Source organism: Aquila chrysaetos, chromosome 5 (genome assembly GCF_900496995.4).
Source record: "Aquila chrysaetos chrysaetos chromosome 5, bAquChr1.4, whole genome shotgun sequence".
NCBI classification, from domain to species: domain Eukaryota; kingdom Metazoa; phylum Chordata; class Aves; order Accipitriformes; family Accipitridae; genus Aquila; species Aquila chrysaetos.
The window spans coordinates 15,855,135-15,876,344 of NC_044008.1; the positions used below are offsets into that span (position 1 = coordinate 15,855,135).

Below are 21,210 nucleotides of genomic sequence, written 5' to 3' on the forward strand. Positions count from 1 at the left end.
CCCCAGATCCCCCGGGACAATTCTGAGCACGTATGGGAGCCAAGAGGCCTGTCTGCTGCACAGGATCAAAAGCAAGCAGCCAAAAAGAGGAGCTAATTAAGTAGGCTTCGCTGCATCATGATACAAGAACCCTACAGACCCTGAAAAACAAATGGGAGCAAGACTCTGATTTCTCCAGAGCTTCTTTTCAGGCATCAGTATTGGCTAGAGGCAGCTGGAAGTAACTGATATCCTGCAGGAGCTGGTGACCTAGCTCTGGTGGGAGCCATGGGCTTATAGCTGTGAAGAACCAGGGAGAAGATAATTCTTTTAGGTGCTTTAGAGAATTTGGTAACAGGCCACAAACTGCCAGTCTGACTTGTGCGAACAGAGATGCATGTATCAAACTGTACTCATGAGGGGAAAGAAATCCCAGCATAGCAAAATGTAATTTTGCTTAATAAGTTTTAAATGACTGTTTCACTCCTGAAACATAATATGATGTCATGAGACGTAAGTGAAACTTTCTACAGCTTAACCAATTCCTTATTAAAACAAATTTAAATTATTTCTCTTGAACATAATTGGCAGTTTCCATAAATCAACGTTTTTAGTCTTAGGTACTAAGGAATAAAATTTACTTTGGAAAATTCTATTACTTCATCTTCAACCTTTATTCACTGTAGGAAATTATTAGTATTGCTAGAACTAGATAGATTTAATGGCAGCAGATGGTTGATTCGTGAAGTACTAGTTGCCAAAGAAAAAAATTGTTTTTAAGCTTTGCAGCATACTATACCATCTCAAATTGACTCATGAAGAGTGGGAATGAGTGAAAACTAATCTGGTAAAAAAGTACATAAATGACAGAAACTTTTTTTTTTTTTTTAATTTACAACACTAGTCTGCTATGTGTTATAACCCAATCTCTCCGACAAAAACTATACTTTGTATTATAACTAAGATTGTTTTCTTCACTTGAATTTTAGCTATTTGTCTGAGCCCAATGCTGTAGTGAGATGCTACAGCATCTTTGTGCTGTTATATTCATTTCTGCAGGCCCGCTGAGCAGGGTTTTGTGTCTCTGCTGAGCATTGTGCCAGCCAGCATGGCTGGCCTGGGAGCGGGTGCCAGGAGGAATCATTCGGCTGCAACAGCTGCTGTTTTTAAGGTGCTGGAATTGGGCAGAGGATTGAGCATACATCACTTCTTGGTTCTGCTATCTGTCCTCACCTGAAGCTGCATCAACTCTTGATTGGTGCAGCATATTTATACTGTAGCAGCTTTTGCTACGATACACAGCTACAGTTTCCAAAGCACTTTAGTGAGCTTTTACAGGTCAGGTGATGTTTTTAGCTGCCTGCAAGCCAGTATTTGTATCGCGTGTGCAAGGCCTTTCATACAGTCACATCCTACAGGCTTCACATATGTACAGATGAGTAGTATTTTTTGTTTCTTTTCCAAATTTGGAACTGCAAATTTGAAAATTCAGATATCCAGGTTAAATCAGTGATAAATCAGGTGTCCAAGCAGTAATTTGCAACCACAGAGGCTTGACTGACTAATGTGATATAATCATTAACACAGGATGCAAGACAAGCAGTAGGAAGTGCAAGTGCCTGCCAAAAAGTAAGTGGCAGCTAGATCAGAAGAAGGCCTAATGACTCTGCCTCATTTCTTCTAACTTTGTTCAAAACCCATTGCTTTTCCATGATTTATTCATGTTATTTTGCTATGCTTCACAGAACACAGTGGCCGACTCCTGCCCAACATATGCTTCTTCTCAATGATTCTTGCTCTCTAAGCCCAAAAAGGCTATATTATCTTTTCTTCTCATATGACCCTGCCATAGCCCATGGCTAGGTGGTCAATTATCTGTTGAACTATTCACTGGCTAGCCATATTGTAAAAAATACATCACATGGCTGGCTTCTCTAATTGGATTATGTTCAGCAACCCAAGGGTGAAGTTAATACGTAGTCTAGATACAGATAATGCATATATATTGAAGAGCGCTTTGAAAAACCCCATAGTGAAGTTATTGTTTAGTGCCTATTGTGGTATTTTCAAGATCTCTCATTACTAAACAGCTGTTTTTTCAGCTGGAAAATCTTAACATTAAATTTTTAGCAATTACATTTCCTCCTGGCCAAGATGAATTCCAAGTTTTTAAATGTTAACTCAAAATGCTTTTTTCTAGCCATTCACCAGGAGAGAATGCTTTAACAAGCAAGGGAGCAGAAGAGCTCTGCACTGTTACACGAAAGAAGCTGGCCTTGAAGGGATGTGGAATTTGATTTCTCCCCCATGCAGCAATTCCAAAACGGTTGATGTTTAAGTAAATCCTTCAGCGGTAATACCTCCAAAATAACACACATCAGAAAATAATTTCTTTCTTCCAGTAAGATAGTTAGCATTAAACATTAATTGCATTTTAGCTTTAGTAGTTTCTGTCCTTATGACTACAACTGTGATTACAGCATGTGCTACTCTCACTTCTTCATAAGAAACTAGAAAGGAAATTTTTTAGGAAAAATTCTAAGAAGCATTTTTACACCTGTATCACCATGTTTGATCAAATGAGCAAATCTGTTTACATTTTTTAAAACCTAAATGCCTAATATTCTTGCTTTTCTAATGCCACATATTGAATCAGGAAAACTAGATTCTGACCATAGGGTAACCAGCAGATAGAAACATTTCTTCTGCACTAGAATTTAGCATTGTCAACTTCTACAGTAAAAACATTTTTCTAGGAAAATTCAGTAAAACCAAAACATTTTGCAGTAATTTATTGATAAAGACTTGAAGAGTTGGTGGGAGTGTTAACTATGCCCCATCAAAACTGTTTGAACACAGTACTGAACAATGCCAAAAACCCCAACTATAAATCACACCTAGATAAGAAATATATGAAGGTATATATAGAATAATATTAACTCAAACAGGACCAATAAAAATAGTTCACTCAACAAGGCTGAAAATAATCAGTCATGACATGAGATGGTGTCCTTGGCACAGACAGTGGCTCCTGCCTTATACATCACTCCAAACATACACCTGTACTATGAAAAGATGGGACATCATGTCATGCTTTCATGCCATGAAGCATAAAGACTACTTAGTCTTTGCAGTTTCTAGACTGGTTTATTTCAATGTAGTTGTGATTTGTAGTTGCTATTAATAAACAATTATTTTCCTGCATCAACCTACAAACTTGATGTAGCAGACTACTAATTTCCATGCCAAATATTACTGTAGATTCCTCATTTATTCTAAATAAATTTCTCAACTGATTGTGCTTGTATTTCATTCTTTGCTGCATTGTCCAGCACTTCCATCGGGTTTTAGGAAGGCCTGAACTACAAGCCACCAGTCCTAAAGTGTGCCTAAGTGTTAAGTGCTGTAACAACTGTTGAATACCAAGCAAGTTAAAAGGTCCTAGGAGAAGAACCAGTACTCCCCAGAAACATAAATGTTGAAAAAACATCAGGGCTTGCTGGCTTGCTTGCCTCCAGGAGAACATTTTTTTCAGTCTGACTAGTACGGAATTAAAAAGTAAAATTTGGTATTACATACATGAATACTGAATTATGGTCACCTTAAAAATACAAAAACAAATGAAAACAAACTGATGCAGGAATTTATCGGAGCGAACTGAAAAGTAATCTTGTGCAATTGCCTGCATAAAAACTGAGAGCATGAAAAGAGATGAATTCAGCCTGTAGACTAGAAATATTTTAAACAGTGAGAGTCCCAAGGAACAGCACAGTATGTGATAACAACCTTGCAGCACTGCAGACATTTTCTAGGGCTTAAAATGTTTCTGTGTTCCTGTAAGCACTGATCTTCATGAAATCTTATTAATGATATTCAGGCATGTTTCAAGCCTGTCATACCTCTGTTCACAGCTGCCACACTAGCACACACCTAGTCTCACCACTGAAATATTTGTAATGCACAAGATAGCAAAATGCAGTACTGACACTGGAAACAGGATAAGACAGAGAATTCAGCAGAATTACAGCAATAATTCCTAGCTGTGTAAGTAGCTAAGCCTTACTCAAGAAAATTGGCTATTGTGCACCTCACTGAACCCAGTTCTGAATGAAGAGAACTTGAAGCCTCAGTCTTCCCCCTTCTGTGTAGACACCTGTTGTTTGGAGGCAACTTACCAGTAAAACACGTTTCCAGTGCAAAAATTTTCAAATCTGACCCTCAGCCAAAGCTATTCTGCTGAGTATAAGGCAGCTGTAACTCTGAGTGCCTTGAAAGAAATGTGCACAAGCACATGAGATACCCAAAATCTGATGCAACCCCAGATTATTTGATTTACTGTATGCGTATTTATAACAGGACCTCAAATTAATCAAAGTTTCTGGACAGATTTCTGCCCAGGTCTTTTGCTTGCAAGTAGCCCCAAAACACCAAAAGGGGTTTTAGATCTCAAAAGCCAGTTTTAAGCAGGAACATGTAACCCTTTTTGAATACAGAAAATTCAAAATTACTCTACAAGATAGAGCACAAGTAAAATCAGTTTATAAACAAACCTCCTCCTACACACAAAGTGTCTTTCCAGGCAGGTCCTTTTCGTCAGGTTTGGCTTTAGTCCAACAATGCAGTGCCTTTCTGGGACTGAAAAAAATCCTGCACACAGCATTTATGGCCATTTGGAAAAGTTCATCCTTTCCATCAAGCCAGCAGCCCACCTAAATACCTGCTCCCTGCTCTCCTCAGCCCAAAGCAGCAGCAACCTCCCCTTCTCTTTGGAGGAATCAAGTCTTTTCCTCGACAAAGCCACGTGCCATGGGAACGGGAGCATGGAATTGAAACAAGTCCTGTTAAGGATTACAGCCACATTTCAGTGAAAGTGCCCAAGCCTCCTGGCTGGGTCAGAGCAACTACAAGCTCCCCAGTGGGGCTACCAGGAGCTGGTGTCATGGCCACATGCCCAAAACCCACCAGGTTTTCGGGAGGGGTAGACACACCCCAGAAAACATAGATATAAGGCAGTCTCCACATATAAAATGTTTCGGTCCTTTTTCTGTTATCCCAAGCAACAGGATATAGTGTCCAGGCCATCCTAGACACTACAGCCCCTGTGCAGCCTGGGACGCCCTAAGGAGCTCTGTGCAGAGATGCTCAAAGGCACAGAGTGAGCGTTGAGGTGGCTGTATGTGGCTGGTTGGACCCAGGAAGTTCTGGTCTTAAGCCCACTTTTAAACAAGCCAAAAATATGGTGCAATGTGAAGATGAGAAAAACACAAGGCAGCCCCCAGATGCAGCAACAGCTGAAGTCAGAGACAAGAATGAATTCAAAACCTATTTTTTTTCTTCTACAGTACAAAAGAAGAGAAATTGGAACATTTATCTTCACACAGTTGTCCGTTCAGGAGTTACACTCAGCACAGTGGGGAAGAACATGCGAATCCCCTTATACTCAGATGAAAACATACCTTCATTTTTCACTTATAAGGCAGCCCATGTTAGAATGAGAAAAATAAGTGTTTAAAAATTATAAACGAGTGATATTTTTAGTATTATTATAATAGCTGCTTAGATGAGATGCTCTTTAATGTAGAATTAGGTGAAGATATTTCCCAAATTTATATGACTGACTTTAGTACTGCAGTATAAAAATTTTCTATATTCCTTCCAGAGGAAGAGTCAAGCATCCTTTTTTTTCTCCAATTTCATGCCATTGTCTTCAAAATAGAGAAGGGAACAGAACCTTCTCACCGAAAGCAATTGAAAACTTCCCCTTAACTTCTGCGGTTAAACGCTGATTTGCTACTTTCGAGTAATGAATGAAAAAACTTTACTCAGGAGTATGTAACTCACAGGCAAATGATACAAAGCAGCCACAAGCAGAAGCAGAGATGGCAGTGATTTCTCCCTCCCTGCCTTCCTCTCCTACCTCAGTTACCTACCAGCCAAAAGCAGCACTCAGTATGCAAACAGCTGGTGCCAATTCCCTTTTCCACTTGGATAATAATAACCAGAACCCTCAAACCAATCTAATGCAAGCCTGTATTCTTTGGCAAGTTAATCACACTTAATAGTGTTACTATTAACAAATTAAATTTGAATATAGTAGATAAGCAGACAGGTAGTGGATATTAATCTGGGGATTTGTTTTGTGTTTTAGTCCAGTATATGAGCTAGGTAAAGCTGAGAGGCAGATAAGCTGATCAGGTCATGAACAGAATCCCACAAGAAAACTCTCTTCTGCTACTGAAAGGGCAGTTCTTCCACAGGATATTGGTATTTCTTTAGCTTGTTTCCTACACTGCAAGGCAGCTGAGTTAGCGATTAACTACTGTAGGCACTGTGATATATGAAGCGATTAAGCAAGCAACACATTCTGTTAGAAGAGAGAGAAAGAATTAAATGAATGAATGGTGGCAAATGATGGACATACTGAAGAGATCAGACAAGCTGGATAAAATGTCAAGACGCAGCTGAATTTAAATGCAACAGTCACTTGATAGGAAGCTGTCAGACCTCCCTGAATCTGCCTTATGGTGACGAGGGATCTTCAACTACTTAGTGGATGCATTTCTCAGGATACAGGATCTCATCAGAGAGGATGTTTAGAACTGGAATGCACCAATCTCTACAACTGCCTGTTTATACTTTGATGGGGACAAAAGTATTGATACTTTTCAGTAAATACAGTGAAGTAACAGTAAAAAGCAGAAATCAGCATTAAGGGTACCTGTGCAAAATCCGCCGCAAGCCGCATCTTCCCACCTTCACCAAGGGGCCTTATTAGACTGGCATTGCGAATGAAAAGTTCAATTGCTCTTTGAGCCATGGCTTCAGTGTTATCAAAGACAAAGTCAAAACACTCAAAATGTCTGAAGTAGTCGCTCATGACTCTTGCTATAAAACCCTGTAGTTCTTTCATGTACAGAGAACAAGGGACATCTGGTTTTCCTGAGCTGGATAATGATCTGAAAAAAAAAAAAAAGAAAAGAAAAAAGAAATGGGGACAGCCAAATTCATCTTTAAAACACAACCAAAACCTACTGGATTCTTTTTAATTTTTTCCTACCCCACGAAGTCATGGCATGAATTGTAACATCTCATTTCTACTCAGAATAAAGAGCATGTAGTGCTCTCTGAAACTGTAGTAAAAAAAAAATATCTCTTTATCAGCCATTCCCATCCTAACAAGATAAAGGAAATCACCCCACTCCTACCCGACTTGCAGAGCCTCCACCAGTTTGGAGCCTAAACCTCAAATCCAGCCCCTAAATTTAAATGTCCCAGTTATTGATTTGAAACTCTATTAATGGATCAGAAAATAAAAGCACATGTTACAGGGTTACCAGTTTAGCCTATCCCAAACCTGTTCTCTGTACAGAAAGTTTCCTAGATTCCTCCAAACCCAGGATTAAGAAGTCAATCTAATTATCACAGAAGCAGCACAGAACCTACAGGACACAGAAATCAATCACCTTTCTCTTTCTTTGAATCACAGTCAGGCAAAAGAGTTCTTCCAAACTCAGGAACCTGAGCATATTGGCTGTCTAACAAAACAGCCTGTGGCTGGAATTGGTTTATACACCTAGAGAGGTATTTTGCTAGTGGTGGCAAAGGAAAAATGGAGAGGGTAAATTATTGTTAAAAAAAAAAAAAAAAAAAAAAAAAGTAAAAAGGAAAATTTAAAACCCCTCTGAAAATATACTATTTTCAGTGAATTTCCAAGACAGAAAACAAGACATCTGATGATAAGTAATGTCAGAACAGAGATAACAACCAAAATACTGCTCAGGAAGGAAGACTCAATTATAGATAGGACTCAAGATCTTTGCAGATAAAGAATACTGGAAATTTTAATTAAAATGCTATGGGAAAATAGCATAATACACTAAATCTCAGCTTTCAATAAAAAAGATTTTTTGAACCATTTAATATTCAATACTACTTTAGAAAAATTTATGTGTAATTTTGAATCAGAGGTTATATGCTTTAAGAAACAAGAATATTGACAGTTCTGAAGACTGCCCGCAAAAAATATGTTCTGAAAGCAAAAGGGTTTTTTTTAAGCACAAAAATGGCCTCTGCTTGGTTTTATTTTTCTATTTAAAATGAATTTTACTCAACAGATACACAAAAAAACGTAGGGAGGAGGGGAAGAAGACAGATGCTAGCTGATTAATTTGTTTCAATAGATAGGTGTAATTCTGCTTTCTGTGTTCATTGACCATAAAGCACTGCCCTCCCCTCAACAAACACACGCTGTTGCTCCAAGGACATTGTGGCAATAACAATCTATTATGCATATGCAGGATGTCTTACTAAAGCAAAAGTAAATTTAAAAAATTTTTCTAGTTACCCAGAAAAATCTTCCTGGTGCATAGTGATGATAATAGCTTCTACTGAATCTCCTACAGAGTTCAGTAATGGTTGAACAGCACTACCCATTAGATCATGGACTGCCTAAAATAGAATAAGAAAAAGGCAGAAGTAAGGAAACAGAAACTAGAAGCATTTGCATTTTGACACCTCAAAAATACCTTGACAAACAGTTCATTTCAACAGTGCTTTTTATTATTCTGCACTAGAAACTGCTAAACAGAAGGACAAAAGCCTAAGATAACATTTCTCTTTAATTGATTTTACCAGTAAAGTACAGAAATAGGGCTGTTTACTACTTCTATGTAAAGCCTTGCTTCAAAAAGGTGCACAACGATCTGGCATTCCTCGTTTGTAAGCATACATGTTTTGGTGCACACACTTCGTTCAGCTGTTCCCTCCCCAGACACGTAAGTTACCCTTCATTCCTCTGCACACAACCCCTCCCAGATTAGTGCACAGCAGGACGGATGTGGATAGCTGTCATCCACAGAGGGCTGCACGGCCATCCACATCACCCCCCGGAAAAGCACCAGGTAGCATAAAAATCATAATCTTATGTGTGTGTCGGGGCGGGGGGGCAAGGAGGTGATGAAGGATCCAGTTATTGCTGCGTGAACGCTGCAGAGAAAGACATTTATTTTCACAGTCAGATGACATCTGAGTTCCGACCATTATGAGAATATTCTTGAATACAAATGCTACTCAAGCAGTGATTTGGCACATGCAACATATATATAGCTGCAGATACAACAAAATACACGTTTCAGAATATTTGTATACCTTTGACTAACGTACACTGACACAAAATAATACCTAGGAAAATAAGTGACCATTTTAAGTGCAACAAACAAAGCAAAGCTCAGCCCTACCCCTGCAGCATATGGACATTCAATTACCTTTAAGGCAGTTGTGACTGTTTGCTCAGCAGTTGCTGGAAATGAGCTCTGATTGGTAATGACCTGAAAATTTTAAAGTAATTGTTAATAGTCGACATTCAACAAATTATTAGAATCCCTAATATTTAATTTCATTTAAAAACATACTGAGTTATCCTTAGTAATGAGTGGTTTACATAGGAATAGATAACTACGAAATGTGTTTTATACAGACAGAATTTTCAATGCACCAGTATCAGTCCTTTGCTCTCAAATTTCCTATGGACTCTGCTTCTGCCTTGGCAAAGAAATTATTCAATTGAGTTCAACTGAAATTTAGCTGAAGGGTTAACAGAATCAGAATAAGAGTAAGTGGTGTATTCTCCCACTGCTAAGTATAGAATTTATGGAGAACTATACAAGCAGCTCTATAGCAAATACTTGAAAGAATGGTTGTTCTTTCTCAGTATTATGACTACTATAATACTACATATTAAACAGCTGTTTATGTACAGCTACAACAATATTAGAATTGAAAGTTAAGGAATGATCTGAAGGAATATTTTACCAATTTCCTTACAGTTATGAACATGCTATACAATAGTATTTTTAAGCCAGATAAGTACTGAACTCAAAGACTGAATCATATGAGATCTCCCTCCAACACTAAGGCACATGAGGTTCATTACTAAATACATCAGAGAAAGCAGACTTAAAAGTTGATCTACCATCTGTTTGCAAAATCTAAGCAAATTTTATAGGCTTTTTAGCATTTTTTAACATTCCTGAAACATATCCACAGTCAGGAGTACTCATGGTCTTTTTTCTAATCAGGCTAGGATTTAAACACGATTGACTACAACTACCACTATATCTGTTTGTTTTAATTTACAGAGACTGTATAACCATTGGCATCACTAAGCCAGTAAACTGGAATTATTCATAACTGTGCTTAATGCTGAAAACATTTCCAGGCCAGGCTTTAGTCACAGCAACAATGCACGGAGATATTTGTGAGGTGCTGCTTTTCTTCATTTCACCCTTTCCTTCCCCTTTTCAGTGTGGCCACAATCGTGGGAAAGCAGTGAGGGTCTTCTGAGAAAGATAAGCTTGGGTTGGAAAGGATGCAGACAAGGGCTATCAGACCGACCAGTACAAAGACAGAGCTTACTTGATAAGCAAAACCAGAGAGTTCAATTGTTTAGGCTCACAAAACAATGGATGTGAGACGTGATTATTCTCTATAACCACATCTTTCACTCCCCTTCTAATATTGAGAGTTTGTCACACAGTGGTGCTTACAAGGGCCAGCCAAGTCTCAGAGTTGTACAAATGCATAGCAAGGTGCAGCTCTTAACCCCAAATTGGGCTGTATTTGTCAGTTCTCAGCTAATGGGAGAATATCCATACGATAGAACAAAGAAGTTAACACGGCAAGAAGAGAAATACCAAAGGAAGCCTACCTTCAGAACCGATTGGTGCAGTTTGTATAGTGAATTAACTACAGCCACATTCCTCCTCTGTCCCTCTGTGAGCGGTCCAATCACCTGGCTGGCATCTCCTTGAGTAGACAGCTGCAGTGATTGCAGAAATTGTTAGAACAGTATATCTTTAAACAGTGCATCACCACAAAATTATAATTAACTAAACTTAGACCACAGCAGAAAGCCATAGGTATTCAGTACCAAATTCTTGCATTTTATCTTCATTCAAATGAGTCCCATCTCGAGATAATACAAACTGAACAAAAGGAACCGTGAGAGACTGCTGTCTCAGCTCCCAAACCACAGCACTCAGACCCAGATCTCTTGGAGATACCTAGTCCCAGCATAACTTCAACTTTGTAATCTAAGAGTCAGATGAAGTCACCTGCCTGAGGATGCAGTATAAAATAGCAGCAGCAGAACTGAAAAGGCTATGCTTTTCTGTATACTCTCAGTCCTCACTTCTCTGACAAGCATTCAAGCCTCTCCTTAAAAACTCTGTTTCTTCAAATAGATGGCTTACAGCTTTGTACATATTAGTGGCTTGTAAATGAAAAGGAAAATAGAACTGCAAGGACCAAAATGGCTAGTCCTGTCATTAAAAAGAGTTCTATCCATGAATCTTTCAGCAAAAATAAAAAAAATTATTTCTTCATATTTAAACTCCACAAAGCATGCATTTTTTATCATTACCACAGAAATCAAAGTTCCAGGGTGATACATAAATAGCAATTAACTACAGAACAGTCCCATAAGGATACCACAGCATATGTTTATAATTTAAAATAAAATAAATTGTAATTGGGAAACAAACGGAATTTTTTTTGTGCACTGAAAGCTGCAGAAATACAAAGAATTGACAAAAGGCTATATGAATTCTAGAAGAAGTACATCTAAATATTACAGCAAGAATAGCTATTAATAGAAGGCTTTACTGAGATATAATTATCTGACCAGTTATCTATATTTCAGGATACAAAATTATCCTCCAGGAAAATCCTGAAGATGCCTAGCTCCAAAAGTCTCTCCGTAAAAATATATTCAACTCATTGAACAAGTCATCAAGAGACTTTTATGAAGTGCATCTTTAAACACAGTTGTAGGTCCTACAGAAAGCTCCTAAACTGAAACTGAATACACAGTAATGATTGTTTAAGAACAAAAGGAACAAACGTAACATGAAAATTTTTAATTTATGGGAAACAGTAAATTTTTACTAGTGAAAGACTGTTCCTGTACCTCCCATAGCTTCCACTCAGCATAAACACAGACAGCATGCAAGCAAAGTTATCTAGTATTTGCCAGCACTGCTAATAATGAAGTTTTAGACAAGTTCTTGCAAGCACACAGGAACTCAACCTTACAGCGCTATGGTGACAATATCAGTTCATTTCCCTTTCTTCAAATTTAGGGATTATTTCAGGATAAATAGGTTTCTGAGACCTTTGCAGAGGGAAAAATCTTTTCCAATGTATCTTCAATTATTTGACATCAGAATGCATCTTTAGACTAGCTGACAAATGTAACATCTCAGCATCTTCCTGCCTTCCTGATGAGGACCACCATGTGAGCTACATACATCTCTGTTTCCTTCCTGATATTTCTATTTGACAGATCTGACTGGTTTTATGAATTCTGCTTCTCATGCTTACAGCTTCACAGATTAGTAACAGAACAGCTGTGCAGAGAAACACCCTGTCCACCCAGCTGACCATCCTCCCAGACCCCAATAACCTTTTTTTCCCCACACCTTTTTTAAGCACTGTACAGACTATTCAATTGGTTTTTTGCACATTTACAACCATTAAAGACACTACTAAGTAACATTTTACTTCCTAGTCACTTAAATTTCAGTTCCTCAGAGTCTATTGTAAAGGTTTCACAATTTCTTTTTCTTAGACATTATGAAATCATTAGACCATGTCTCTTCCGCTGGTGTAAAAGCTTAACTAATAAGCAAAACTGGTAACAAGTACGAACATAACCCTTCTGCAGCAACAAGCAACTCTTGCAGTCAGCAACAGTGCACAACAACCTCACAGGCCAAGTCTAAAAATGCCTTAAAAGCAACCAATCTTTCTAAAATTGTTTACCATATTAAATTCCCTTAAATTAATCAGTTAGAACTTTGACAGCTAGATGTGTTGATCCCTTGTGTATCTTAAAATAAAATCAGTGGTGTAAAACAAAGAGGCTTGGAAAACTCGACTCTTGTAACTAGCAGTAGGAATCAGGCAGCCCAGGGCTTCCTAGGACTGCTTCTCCTGAAGGTGTGCTATGGGAACACCTGGCACCTACATGGGTAGGTGTGCCCTACCATCTACAGCAGAAGTCTCAGGTGCTTGTTCCCATCTCTTGCTGTCACCACAATGATTTCTATGACCTTGCTTTGACGCAAGAAGGTTCTGCGCTGACTGTCCAACATGTTTCGTGTACATACACTTTGTCACTGGCATGTATCTGGATTTCAGGTAGTTTATCATTATTCCCATATTCCAATGCCTCAGACTGAATTCTTGACACCTCTAATATCCATTGTACAGTCACGCATCCATGTAGGAAAATGCCATCGTGTCTCCCCGGTTCCAACAAACCACGCTTATGGCCCATTTACTTTAGGCACAAATCATCCCTCAATTTATTTTCCATCATACCAGGTTTTATGAATGATTCACATTCATCACTCTCATTTATATAGCAAGTACTTTTGAAGTTCTGTGCTGGACCCAGCTTATGCAATTAAGCCCAGTGGTAATACAACTCTTCCTGTGTTATCTGCGCACTGGGGATTGCACTGTGTAAACAGGTTAAGTCAGATAAGTGTGAAGCCTAGCCACATCCACTCAGCTGAGAGACACAGTCCAAAGGCCTTCTTTTTGATGAGGGCACTAGAGACAAAATCTGGTACCTTTTTAATCAGTTAGATTTATCCAGAAATGCAGAAGGCCAGGAGGGTGAATTTATGCTAAGCAGAAATAAGGAGTACAAAAGGGGTGACTTCTTTCCAAATCAGAATCTATTTTGGGAAAGAAACAACTAAAAGACAGAGTGTAGCTGAAGGACCAGACCCCATCTCCACGGAACCATCAGTCACCCTGGGAGTTAGTCTGGCTTGAGCCTGCTAGGTGAAAAGGAAACAAAGGAAAAGAAACCATGCTGAAGCCAGACCTGAACGAGCAGTAACAACATAGACTGTAACTGTTCCACTTTTCTATATGTCTTTAAGTATAGCAATTGATTTCTTATGCTCTTCACTTTAGTTGGATAAACTGTTTCTGCTTTTACTTCAAAGCCTGTGCACTATTTACAGCAATTTCATGGGCACTAGCAAAGCACAGGCACCCCATTCCCCGGCAAGCAGCAATTCTACAACAGATGACATGTCAGTATGAGCTCCCTTTGCCAACACAAGCTACCAGCACACTGGCAACCTGAGATGCTAGTGAGAAAGAGAGGTGTGAGGCAGAGTCTCCCACCAGCGAACATTAGCCAGGACTTTTGTATCCAGGCACTAGGACAAGGGCTGTGTCTTGTGGTAATCTCAAGAATGTGAATGTGAGCTTCTGTCCCACGCAGCATTTCAAGAAAACTCAAAGGGCAGCTGTTAAACTAAAATGAGAAAGAAACACTGGAGGTACTGCCTTTCTGACATTCTCTAAGGTAGGAGGTTGAAATTTGCAGGTTCAATCCAGTAGCTAACTAGCTGGAGGAAGCTGCCTAGACTTTTTTTAAAAATCTGATTCAACAGAACCTGAGGACTAGGTAGTAGATTGGGTAGTTTATTGAACAAGAAAGGACACTTGTAGAAGCTGATACAGAAAAAATGTGTAACAAGGAGGAACAAGCTGACTGAAGGCCATCTGACTTGCTTCGGCCTGACATGCTCAAGAAACTGTAAGCCGTGACTGGCACTGTGCTCTCCCCAGATTCAGAATTCCTTCTGGAAAATAGGTTCTTTTTGTTTGTATCCTTCAGTACACTAATGTGGTTACACTGCTTCACCTGCAGAGATTGCCAGTGCCTCATATTGGGTCAGTAAGTTGCCCAATGCAGAAAATTTCAGGAATGATTCACCTAACCATGTGCAGGAAATCACGAAGTAGAGAAATAAGTACTTCTAATGAGTAATTAATCTAGCCTATTTTAGAGACCCTTCTTTAGAGAGAGAGTAAAGGCAGCCTGTATGCACCTATTTCCCTCCACTCACTATGAAGGGAATCTAAAGCAGTACTACAGATACATACAGGTAGCCGTACTGCTATACTGCCCGAAGGCATGTCAGATGAATTCTCACCCTGTAAATGTATTTGTACCCCTTTGCATAGATCTGCTTTGGAAATATGTCTTGGAAATAACTACATCAAATGTTCTGGATTTTACACTTTTCTATGTTTAATACCTAAGAACAGACGTGTAATTTGACAGCATGGATTTGATCTCACATGTTGAGATACATGCTATGATAAGATTACTTTGGGTTTAAATTCTTGTTTTCACCATGAAATGCAATGAATATAGAATTTAGATTAGGACGTGAATCAAATCATCAGTTCTCCCTCAGGTTATAAAAAAATGCTAACTGAGTTTGTCTTTTTCTTGTAGAAAACAGACTATTGATACATCTTTTCCTATAACTTGTTAGTCTTTCAAAGTGACTAACTTCCCCTGTTTCAACAGGTGGCAGCTCAGAAGAGGCACTGATTTGTGAGCTGGTTTGCTACCATTCCCTTCACAGACTAAACATTTTGTGAAAAAGCTCAGTTTCACACTAAGTAATTAAGATCTTGTCTGCATCCTTTTTGACAGTTTGGGAAAACTCCATTTATTTGATTCCTCTACTCTAAACAGCCTCAGCAAACCTACTCTCTAAAGACCACGAAACAGCATCATAATTTAGGAGGAGTACGGAAAAGATCTTAAATCAAAGTAAGACAAAAGTAGTGCCTCTCAACAAAGCATTTGATCTAACTCTAGGATCACGAGACTAATATGTTTTGATCGCACAAATTGAACTCCAATTGTCAAGCTGACATTTTCAAGAATAAATACATTCCTAATACAGGCAGCTGATGTGGCCATACCTCTGGCAGAAAGCAATCAATCCATCTGGTACTTGGCCTCCTGCCTGATCATAACAACTTATTATAAAGCACAGAATCCATTTACAGAGTTTCTGAGTCAATAGGCCTTGGCCCTGGGATTTCTCCCACAAGCTACAAATAATTGGGATGATCTACTATTAGGTTTAATGTCTTCCATACGGCAGAAAGAGCCTTTTACAATCTCTTTCCACCTAAGAAACACAAAAGTTTACTAGAATCAGTTTGCTACTTTTTATAAAAATATGACACCATTTAGCAGAAAAATACATAACAATCTGAACTCCACTAGCTATGCCACCTAATATGTTAGCTTCTTACAGGACAATTTGCAAAAAGAGACATAATTTAGAGGTTCTAAGTGTAAGATTTGAATGAATGTGTGAGGGCAAATAAGGTCCTTGACTGATGAGGATAAATTAAAATGAATGTTCTGCTTTAAAAAAAAAAAATCAACTAAAATTTAAGAATAAATCATAAATAAGAATTCATGTTCTTGGAATGACCTCAGATTTTTCAAAGAAGAAGAAATATTTCAAGACATGAAGAAAGGAATAAGCTGAGAGTTCAGGCAATAACTTAAAAGGTACATAAAAACATTTATATTGCACCCTCAGGACATTCTTGTAGCTTCCAGAGTATCATCATCATCATTTTTATTTTTTTTAGCTTCCTCAGAAAAATGAAAATTTTATATTCTAGGAATATAGAAAAGGAGCTCTATGGAGAAGGCATTCAAAATCTTATAGAAAACACAATCATTACTTTGGGAAGAAAAATTTGAAGGGAACTGTTAAGTCCTTGACCAAGAAAAAAGATCGAACATCATGCTCATACTGTTCATGCTAGAACAACAGCAATCATCAAACCGTTCCCTTGGGGGTATTTCTGTTTTGGGTTTTTTTTTTCCTTCCTTAATATTTTCAAAAGCAGAAGAAATGGAAGGAAAACAGCAAATGGTCTCTCTGTAACAGAAAAGACAGGATTTATCTCTAAGTCTTTGAATCATCTGCGAAGAAAAGCACCGTTCCAATAATCAAAAGTGAGTAATGGTTCATGGTCCTTAAATAATGAGATGCTTTAAAACAACTCTGCTATCAGAAAGCACCTAAAACCAGTTCCCCTAAGGAATCTCAGAGAATGCTAAACCTGAAGCACTCAGAATAATTTCTCAACTTCCGAAAATTATGCCTCTTGTATTTGACATTTTTTCAGACTCAGGTTTATCCAGCTAGCCCAAGTCTGAGGAGGATTTCAAGGACAATGTGTGTTGATCCTGATACCTCTGACTGTAACAGTTTACTGAATTTTTCATGCTTGCCAAATTAATGACTGAATGATTAATCATATTTTATATGTCATCCCAATAGCTCTTGGTCCCAACCAACTACTGAGAATGCATCTCCAGAGGTGAAGAGCAGACATCCATCCCCAAGACACATGAGGCCAGTCCAACATGGTAGGGTGATATTCACCTACACGTAAAAAATATAATCAACTTAATTGCCATCCGCCTTTTTTGGTATCAAGTCCAGGTGTTAACTGAGATTAGAATACTTCTAGCCTGCAGAAGGTTATAAATGAGCTTTACATTGTCCAACTCTAATGAGAGTTGTTCCAAAATTAAAAAATTCCGAAGCCTTTCCCATATCAACATACATTTAACCAAATTAATTTCTGAATGATGGAATCTAATTTGGTATGAACTAAGTTAGAGCGCAATATAAGAAAATACTGTAAGGATTGTACAGTCTTGCTCTTTTTCTACCTGTTAGCAAAATTACATGCTAGATCTAAAGAAGTCCTTTAACCACTTTCTCAGCAAGATAAAATGAAGTACATAGTACTCTCAAAACCAGCCTTTTATGCTTGGATGATTTTTCCTGGAGTTTAGCCAGTACCTCTTTAAAAAAAAAAAAAAAAAATCACACATTTGTTATGTGAGTCACGATCTAACCAGCAAAAGACAACATGAGAATGAAGAAAATGTTTCATGAAGTTATTTTTTAATGCAACTTTCTCCTCTAGATTTTTCATTCAATTTTTAAAAGTTTAAATGCTTTTTTAAGTGACTTATGAGCTAGGTATTTCTATGTATTCTCTGACCAATATAAGTAGCTTCCTAATGACTGTTTTAACAAAACACTTCTGATCTTTCCATCAAAAAAAAAAAAAAAAAAAATTACAAAACCTTAGCTGACTTCTGATTATTTTTAAATTAGACCTACTGCCATCTTTAGCTTTTATTACTGTACAGTGAAACAGTAATTATTCTGAAATTATTTTAGTATATAATCGCCTCCCACACATTCTATTTAAATACCTATTAATGAATTCCCTTAATGTGCCAAATATTGAATTCATATTTTTGGGTTCTCATTTAAATAGCATAGATACAAGTTTTTCAATGACAGTAACACCATGTCTTCAAGGTACTGGTAGAATACAATTAATTCATGTATCTCAAAAAGAATTGGGGAAAATAAAATCTTTCACATTACTTACACCATTGTAACTGACCCATTATTTACAGAAAACCTTTCCCAAAGTCTCATTTCACTACTGTTCTCGATGATTTGTGAGCTTACTACACTTCATACTTCCATCTGAAGTTCACAATATTCGACATTTAGACAGGAGGACTAGATACACTTCCCTGGAACTGTCAGACAAATCTCATTGTTGGAATATGTCCTGAATAGTGATTCACCCACAAATGAAAGCTCACAATTCAATATAACACCATCTAATACGAGACATGGATTAATTCTTATAAGATCACATAATAAAATAGGCAATCACTTTATGTCATTACAATAAGAATTCATTATGCTTTTTAATTCAAAACCATCACAGGCCTCATAAATTTGCTGGAGTTAAAATCTGGTGCCAAATTCTAGTGCATGAACAGTATTTTCCCTTCACTGGAAGAATTTGATTCCAGAAATCTTTTCTCCCTCCCTCTCCACCCTGTTCTCCCCTACTTCATTGAATTATTCAGCTAGTTACATTTAGCTATGTCAGATAAGAGGATGGGTGGACAAAAAACCAACACACATACCCCAAACCACATAGTTATGTCAGTAAACATCAGCAAACATCCTAACAGAGATGCAGCTCACATCCATCTTCCTGATAGTATAGCATATTTCATTTGGGAAACTTGTATAAATTAAATGAGCAAAACAATGTTTTGGGTTGGTGTAAGGTAAATTTCTCCTTAGGAATACATATGACTAAAGCCGACCCAACAAATGCTTTCCTCCATAAATGAGGTTTTAATTTTTTTCATTTCCCTAGAAGAAACCAGAATTATAGCCCTCCTAGATCAGTATCTTTTTTCCTTGCAACACATTATGGATATTTTTCATTGCCACTAGGCAGACAGGGGCACAATCAATAGAAAACTTGTTTAGTCCCACCTCTCTCTGCCTTCTCCTAGTCAAGCACTAAGTATAGATCAAAAGGTTCAGAAAAAATTTCTATCTCCATGAATACTCAGAGAAAACTAAGAACCGATCCTTCTCATCCAACTGTTTTATCATTGCAATTTTTAAACTTTTAAATCCTATCTTCCTTTGCATTTCTGCTTTTCTTAACAATTTCACTGATGGAGCCAAGACACTCCAATATAGTCTCTGGATGAGTTATAACACACTTAGCCTTTTAGATTCTGGACAGAAATACGCCATTCATATTGCTTATCATCTAAATAACCAACTGAAAACAGCTTATTTAAATCTTCATTCCCCTGATCAAGCATGACAGACACTTTTTCTTCTACAAATGACATTACGAAAATTCCTCGTGAAGATGCTGTCTCTTTCTCAGCTCGGAGTTTGAGATGAATTAATTGTTGTTTTTCTATTCCACCTGGCGTTCTAGCATTTTCTTTCCTCATTCTCTTTATTGCAACAAGGTTTACAAACCAAGGAGAAGTATTAATAAATTTGAGATTGTTTTTAAACAGTAAAATATAAACTAAGATCAGAGCACATTTAATTGTAATCTCAGGAAGAGAGATCCTGGAAGATTTGTGAAGTCTTGGCATGATAGAATTATGCTTTCAAAACTACATCACCAAAACCAAACAGCAGACTATTTTCCATTGACTATCATATATCAGATGCTCCATAAACACACAAAGAAAGAAGTCATGAAAAAAATCAAGACTCATCTGCCACAACATCACAAAGAGTTATGATGATGAGATGGATGTGCAGAAAGTTGAGATCTATTTTAAACCTCAGTAATTACAAACTAGTTTTTAAACACACTCAAAGGAAAGGATCAGCTTTTTGCAGAAAATTTGAAAGACAAAAATAAATTTTCTAGAGTGGTGTGAGAAGAATATGGTCTGTTTTCTCACAGTCTGCCTCTTTAAACTCCAAAAATCCAGCAAATAATCTATTGCAACCCATTCTAGATGGCTAGCTAGTGGACCAGAGATATTTAATAGGGAAGTACTAATTCTGAATATCTGCTCAAAGTGGAAAATTGAAAAGATCATTATGGGTACCTGCAAAAGATTAAGCCACCTGAGCAGCATCAAAGAACAGAACAGTAGCTGGGGATGTAAGTAAAGCAGAATTTGGAATCTTGCACGTGTAAATCACAAGTTCAAACATAAACTGGATTAAAGGATGATGAGAGATAAACTGCTTGTCTCAGTTTCAGTCCTAGTGGAAAGTGGGCATTTATTAAAATCTTCATAATGTGTATCACTGACTGACAATCTTATGTGAAGCCTCAGGAAGGAGACCTGTGACTGAAAAGGTCTGAGAGAAGATAAATTCATCTTTAAAAATGATTCCTATAGAGTGGAGACAGAGCACAACGGCAAGATAATGCACTGAGCCATACAAGTTTTGTGGGCAATACTAAAAATAATTTAAGAACAAGTGCAGCAGAGCTGACTTTCCATTATATATATTTTGATGCTAATCTTATGTAATGCATTTGGTGCTGATCAGCATTACAAAGATCAGTGCTCTAAAAATATCTGAACATGACAGATAGATAGATGCTCCTCAGCCTGTATCTCCATCCATTACATTCACTAAAAATAGAATATTAAATTACAGAAGGGGTTGGTTGCACTGGCATCCAAAAAGGTGTCATCTGAGTTGGCCCAAAGAAATATTTGGCTACCTGAAGAAAGTGTCGAACTCCTGAAAAGAGTTAATATCCAAGGTTTTCCTGTACCCATCCAGCAATATTTGGAGTTGCCAACTAGCCACAACGCCAAAGACAACTGTGCTCTTTTCAAGGACTAAAACTCTGGTAGAAACACCAAATGGTATTTGAAAATAAGTCAAGTATGGCTGACGAGCATTACAGATAGAAAAACATGTTTAGGAAAGCATATCTTTTGAAGCTCTGGCAATCTAAGAAAATCTTAAGACC

General features: G+C 37.7%; 1 protein-coding gene across 1 annotated transcript in view; it reads right to left on the minus strand.

Annotated features, from left to right (window-relative positions):
• The window catches only part of COG5 (component of oligomeric golgi complex 5), a 194,139-nt gene that overhangs the window by 16,168 nt on the left and 156,761 nt on the right, over positions 1-21,210 (minus strand). The window contains exons 15-18 of the mRNA XM_030014841.2: positions 10,685-10,795; positions 9,243-9,305; positions 8,324-8,427; positions 6,698-6,935 (exon numbers count right to left, since the gene is read on the minus strand). Of these exons, the coding sequence (XP_029870701.1) occupies positions 6,698-6,935; positions 8,324-8,427; positions 9,243-9,305; positions 10,685-10,795 (516 nt within the window). The remainder of the gene's footprint in view (positions 1-6,697; positions 6,936-8,323; positions 8,428-9,242; positions 9,306-10,684; positions 10,796-21,210) is intronic.